Source organism: Microtus ochrogaster, chromosome 1 (genome assembly GCF_000317375.1).
Source record: "Microtus ochrogaster isolate Prairie Vole_2 chromosome 1, MicOch1.0, whole genome shotgun sequence".
NCBI classification, from domain to species: domain Eukaryota; kingdom Metazoa; phylum Chordata; class Mammalia; order Rodentia; family Cricetidae; genus Microtus; species Microtus ochrogaster.
Window position 1 is genome coordinate 75,974,710 of NC_022009.1, and position 6,831 is coordinate 75,981,540.

Sequence of the window (6,831 nt, forward strand, 5' to 3'; positions counted from 1 at the left end):
AGCAGAGGAGTTGATCTGGACGGTCCAGTGAGGTGGGCCGAGGTCCAGTGTCTCACCCCAGCCTTCTCGACATGCTCCGGCTGTAGTCTCGGCTGTCCACACTCCTGCTTCCCTCATCACTCCTGGTTTGCTCTGTCTCAGTCTGGCTGACTGCCTGTTCCTGGTCTCCTTGGGAGTCATATGGCACTCAGCTCCACAGGACTTAGAGAATCCTGCCTAGTTATGTGACTGTGTGTTCAGACCAGGTCTCACAGACGTGGTCACAATGTCAACAAGCCACAGAGTCGTAGATCCAAGCCCATCCCAGAATGCTGGTGATCATGGCCAGGCCAGAGACTGCAGGGGTCTTGGCCCTGCCTGATATTTCCGTAGGCCACACCCACTGGCCAGTGTCTAACCCATCTGAGCTCCCTCATCTGTGGGCACAGGAATCCAAATTGCTCTTGGGAGACCTGGGGCATTGTCTTCAGCTTCTGCTTACAGGGAAGGTGTGCGCTAGGGCTGCTTTTCATCCCCTACAGAGACCTATCATATGAGCCAGCATTTATCTGAGTTAGAGAACGAGTCTAGTGCTCCTGAAACTATCGCTTTGTCCTCCCTGGTTTATGGGCTTGGGGGTCCCTCTCCTCAGTGGGGAGGAAAGGGACCAGCTTTTCTTTGCTTAGCATGTGATGCTGCACCCTCTGTTCAGGTGTCACATGTATCTTACCCCCTGTGGTATCTCTGAATATTATTTTTCATTACTTTGTCAAGTCCTCAGTTGGGTTGTTTTTAATCTTTAGTTTGTGTGTGTGTTTATGTGAAAATCTACCAGGTTTGTCTTCCATCTTTGCCTACCATGATTGGTAACCGGAAGAGGGTGTTGGATACCCTGGAGCTGGATTATACCAGTTGGGAGCTGCCCGTTGTGGGTGCTGGTGATCCAACTCAAGTCCTCCAAAAGAGCAGTGTGTGCTTAACCACTCAACTGACTCTCTGCCCTCTTGCCTTGCTTTTGAGACAGCGTCTTCTGTGTAGCTTAGGCTAGACTTTTCATGATTCTTCTGCTTCAGCCCTTAGAGTGCTGGAATTATAGGTGAGAACTATCATGCTTGACCAAAACCCTCAATTCCTGACTGATGACTTGACTATTTTATTTATTTATTTTTAATTAATTAATTTTGAGGCAGGGTCTCTCTATGTAAACTTTGCTGCTCTGGGATGCCTGTGCATTCCAGCCTGGCCTTGAATTCACAGAGACTCTGCCTGCTTACGCCTCTTGAGTGCTGGGATTAAAAGCTTGGGATACCACACTCTGCCAAATTTTTAAACTTTGCTCTACCGCCTGAAGGCTGCTGAGCATCATGTGACCAGGACCAAGGTGTCCTTCCTCCAGTGTTCCAGGCCTCTAATGCACCTCTGTCCTGAACTGATTCCCTGGGTTTCGGCAGAAGGCTCTGATAGCCTCCGTAGTGTGACCAGGACCAAGGTGTCCTTCCTCCAGTGTTCCAGGCCTCTAATGCACCTCTGTCCTGAACTGGTTTCCTGGGTTTCGGCAGAAGGCTCTGATAATCTCCATAGTTTGAATCCTTGTGTTATTTTTCTTTCATGCTCTAGGTTGACGTTGATGCAAACTCATTGAATTCCAATGACGTTTTTGTCCTGAAACTGCCACGAAACAATGGCTTCACCTGGATCGGAAAAGGGGCTAGTCAGGAGGAGGAGAAAGGAGCGGAGTATGTGACTGATGTCCTCAAGTGCAAAACCGCAAGGATTCAGGAAGGCGAAGAACCAGGTGTGTGCAGTGGGTTAGGGTTGCCGCTTTCTTATTCAGTGTGCTTAATTGACCTCAGTCAATAAGTAGTCATTTTTTGTATCGTTAGAGTTGTGCAAGGATGCCTCCTTTAATTGCAAAAGTGTTGATGGCATCTGGTATAATACATTAGGGTGAGACAATATTGCCATTCAGGTAAAATCATACCAAGCACGTGCTCCTGAATATGCAGTGGCTCACTCATTGTGCATTCCACAGAGGAGTTCTGGAACGCTCTTGGAGGGAGAGGAGACTACCAGACCTCACCATTGCTGGAAACCCGGGCTGAAGACCATCCACCTCGGCTTTACGGCTGCTCCAACAAGACTGGGAGATTCATTGTAAGTGTCTTCAATAGACAGAGCCTAACGTTAGGTCTTCTGTGCTGGCTCCCAGAACTTCCTGCTGTGACCCTTGTGAGTCCTAGGTGAGCTTCTCTGTCAACTGTGGGTGACAGTCTTCACTCTGTACAGGATAGCTTAAGGCCCAATGATATGACCAATGCAGAAACATCTAGAAAACTGTAAAGTAATAGATAACAAAATGCCCTTAAAAATAGCTACTTTGTTCCTGTATCAGCCTTTGGTGTTTCTTTGTGAACTGTGGGTGACTGGATCTGCTCATTTAGAAGTTAGATACTTTCCTTGGGGACCAAGTGTAAGATTTCCAGGTAGTTTCATAGAGGAATAGAAGTTTTCTCCAGGTTGACTGAATGAAAAAAGTCACAGAGAGCTTTGTGGTCTCCTGAAAATTAACTGACATCCACGGGAATGCTTTGTTTTATAGTCCTTTGAAATCCAGGCAATCAAAAGTAAACTTAGAAGACTAGGGACGTCTATTGTATGACACTATTCCTAGGGAGACAGGAACAAATGTCTCCTCACCCCAGATAGGGAACCAGTGACAGTCCAAAGTAAGGAAACCACAAGTCCAATTTGGTGAACCACTGAGTTTTGCTAGTCATACTTACAGGAGCAGAAGTGATTCAAAGACAGCTACCGCATCAGCGCCAACTCCTGCATGGACAACAGCTCACGAAAGCTGGAAACCTGGAGCACACGGCAGGGCAGGGCTTGTAGGCAGCTCAGTGGGCTGGAGAAAGTCTCTTCCGCACATCTTACCTGTCTTGTCTCTCAGCAGTCCTTGCTATATAGGCATGTTCTGGGAGGAAGACACCTGTTGTGTCTAATCAGTTTTAGGTACTTCCTGAAGTTGTTCAGTGTTTTACTTCATGAGCTCAATGCAAGATGGACTGTTTCACCTCCCTTTAGAACATTACTCCCTGAGTGCTAATGAGCTTCCCTCCCAGGTGGAATGTTTCATCTGGGAGGAAATTGTGCACCACAAAGTCTTAGTGTAAGTTGCTTTAACACAAGTGTGGTAGATTGGGGTGTTTCAATGGCAGGCATGGCTTTCTCATATTCTGCAGCCAGAGAGGTCCAAGCCAAGGCACCAGCATATCTGTTGCCTGGGAGGGCCTTCCTGCATTATCACATGGCCCGGTGAGCTGAATCGGTCTCTTCTTAGTACACTGCTCCTGTCCCTGGGCCTGTCCTCGTGACCTCAACTAAACCTATTTACCTCCCATCAGCCTCTGCCTCCTGACACTGAACACAAACATGCAGTCCATAACAGTACATGACTCTGTACTGGGTTTTGAAATTTCACTCTAGGCTATAGCCACTCACCTCCACTTAATCAGAAAAGTTTGACCATCTCTGACCTGCTAGACTTTGATGTGAATTTAAAGGGGGGATTCTTTTCACCCTTGACTTACTGGTGATTCAGCTGAGCGTTGTTCAGTTTCCATGAGCTTGTGGACTTTCTGTACTTAGTGTTGTTGTGGAATCCTAAGTTCAAGCCATAGTGATCCAATAAGGGAGGGTATTCCAATTTTTTGTATGAGTTGAGATTTGCTTCGAGACCAAGTAAATGGTCAGTTCTAGAGAAGGTTTCATGAGGTACTGAGAAGGCATATTCTTTTGTGTTTGGATGAAATATTCTATAGATGTCTATGAAGCCCACTTGCATTATAACATCTGTTACTTTCCTTATTTCTCTGTTAATTTTCTGTCTGAAAGACCTGTCTGTTGGTGAGATTGGGGTGTTAAAGCCTCCCACTATTAGTGTTTGGGGTTTGATGTGTGATTTAAGCTTTAGTAATGTTTCTTTTACAAATGTGGGTGCCCTTGTATTTGGGGTATAGATGTTCAGAACTGAGACTTCATCTTGATGGATTTTTCCTGAGATGAATATGAAATGGCCTTCTCTATCTTTTTTGATTAATTTTAGTTAAATTTAGCCTATTTTCTTAGATATAAGGATAGGTACATCAGTATGTTTCTTCTGTCTGTTTGATTGGAAAATATTTTCTTAACCTTTACTCCAAGGTTCCCCAAGATTTGATATTATTTGTGAATATTGTAAAAGGTAATATTTATTGTAAAGGGTGTTGTCTGTTTTTGAAGTTCAGGTGTTTTTCTTGTATGCAGTAAAAGGACGGATCCTGCTTCCATATCTATTCTGTTAGCCTGAGGGTTTTTTTTTAAATCAGCGAATTGAGTCCATTAGTATTAAGGGATATTCCTGTTAATTATTTATTTATTGGTTTTGTTGTTGTTGGTGGTAGTAGTGTGTGTTTCCCTTCTTTGGTATTTGCTGGTGTGAGATTATCTTTTCCCTGTATTTTTTTTTTTTTTTTTTTTTGGTTTTTCGAGACAGGGTTTCTCTGTGGCTTTGGAGCCTGTCCTGGAACTAGCTCTGTAGACCAGGCTGGTCTCGAACTCACAGAGATCCGCCTGCCTCTGCCTCCCAAGTGCTGGGATTAAAGGCATGCACCACCATCGCCCAGCTTATTCCCTGTGTTTTTGTGGGTACTGCTAACTTCATTGGGTTGGAGTTTTCCTTCTAGTACTTTCTGTAGGCCTGGATTTGTGGACAGGTATTGTTTAAATCTGGTTTTGTCATGGAATATCTTTTTTTCTCCATCTGTGGCGACTGAAAGTTTTGTTAGGTATAGTAGTCTGGGCTGGCATCTGTGGTCTCTTAGTGTATGCAAAAAGGCCTGCTGGCTTTCAGAGTCTCCCTTGAGAAGTTGGGTGTCACTCTGATAGGCCTGCCTTTATATGTTACTTGGCTTTTTTCCTTTGTAGCTCTTAATATTTCTTTATTCTCTAAGTTTAGTGCTGATGATTATTTTATGGAGGGGACTTTTTTTTGGTCCAATCTATTTGGTGTTCTGTAAGCTTCTTGTACTTTCATAGGCATGTCCATCCTTCTTTAGATTGGGAAAGTTTTCTTCTGTGATTTTGGAGAATTTATTTTCTGTGCCTTTGAGCTGATATTCTTTTTCTTCCATCCCTCTTATTCTTAGGTTTGATCTTTTTATGGTGTTCCAGATTTCCTGGAGACTCTGTGTTAATTTGTTGGATTTAATGTTTCCTTTGACCAATGAATCTTCCTCTTTCATGTCTTTAACACCTGAGATTCTCTCTTCCATATCTTATATTCTGTTGATTATGCATTCATTTTCATTAAAATATTCAACGTCTTTAATTTCTTTATTATTTCTGCCTTGACCCACGAGTCATTCCCTAGGGAATTGTGCAGTATTCATGAGTTTGTATGCTTTCTGTTGTTTCTGTTTTTGTTGATATCCAGCTCTAACCCCTGGTGGTTTAATAGGATATGGGGTGTTATTTTAGTTTTCTGTTGAGATTTTCTTTGTGACCTAGTATATGATCAGTTTTGGAGAAGATTCCATGAGATATTGAGATGGTATATTGTGGTTGGGTAAAAACCTTCTGCAGATTTCTGTTAGGTCAGTTTGAGTCATAACATCTGTTACTTTCATCATTTCTCTGTTATTATCTGTCTGACAGACCTGTTCACTGGTGCTAGTGGGGTACTGAAGTCTTCCACTATTATTGTATGTGATTTGATGTATGATTTAAGCTTTAGCAATATTTCTTTTACAAATGTGGGTGCCCTAATATTGTTCTTCTGACTTAAGTTTTTTTAATGATTAGATGATTGATAAATATTCTATAAGAAGACAGTAAGGGATTGGAGAGGTGGCTCAGTGGTTAAAAGCACATACTGCACTTGTAGAGGACCCAAGTTCAATCCCAGAACTCTCATCAGTTAGATCACAACCACATATAACTCCAGCTCCAGAGAATCCAAGATATGCTCTTTTGACTTCCTAGGGCCATATGTACACACACTCCCTACACACACACACACACACACACACACACACACACACACACAATTATTAATAATCTTTAAAACAAAAAGACAATATAAAGCAATTGATTCCTCTCTAAACATGTTAGGTTGCTTCTGGTTTGTTTTGCTTTTGCTTTTTTGTTGTTATTTTAAGGATTTCAGAATCTCCTCAGGGCACAACAAACACATTAGAAGGTAAGGCTACCTGGTTAGCTTCTCTATACTATTTTCCTGTGATAGTCAGCAGCACAGGAAAAGTACTGCTAAGTCACATTTGTTAATATGGACTGGCAGAGGCCAAGGTCAGTTCCATGCATGTGACTGACTGCTCAAATGGAAGGTACATGGAATTGGGGACCGAAACCTAAACTGTCAAATTTTCCTAATAATTAGGGAGAATTGCAGAATTCTCTAAGACACTGAAACACAGATTAACATGTGTTTACTCACATTGATACTGCAGTAACTTTATCATTTAATCATTTTTTAAAAAGCAAAATGTATTCCATTACAACTAAAAACAATGAAAATTTCCATATATATTATACTGCCTTATTAAATTTGCTAATTGATTAAATTAATTACTGACTCTTTAACTATAACTTATAAAAGATAACTCCATACACAGACAATTATATCAAATGTATTGAGACTAGGCAGGCAACAAAATCTGTGGAGCCTTTGTCATGGGAACTGCAAGTCCAGAAGAGCTGAGCTCACATGGACTGTTCATGTCCATCCTAAAGAGGAGCTGCGTTCACGTGAACTGTTCATGTCCATCCTAAAGAGGAGCTATGCTCACATGGACT

At 42.4% G+C, this 6,831-nt stretch overlaps 1 protein-coding gene across 1 annotated transcript in view; it reads left to right on the forward strand.

Moving 5' to 3' along the window:
* Scin (scinderin) overlaps window positions 1–6,831 on the forward strand; it is a 65,504-nt gene that overhangs the window by 53,926 nt on the left and 4,747 nt on the right. The window contains exons 12-13 of the mRNA XM_005343832.2: window positions 1,597–1,774; window positions 2,012–2,133. Of these exons, the coding sequence (XP_005343889.1) occupies window positions 1,597–1,774; window positions 2,012–2,133 (300 nt within the window). The remainder of the gene's footprint in view (window positions 1–1,596; window positions 1,775–2,011; window positions 2,134–6,831) is intronic.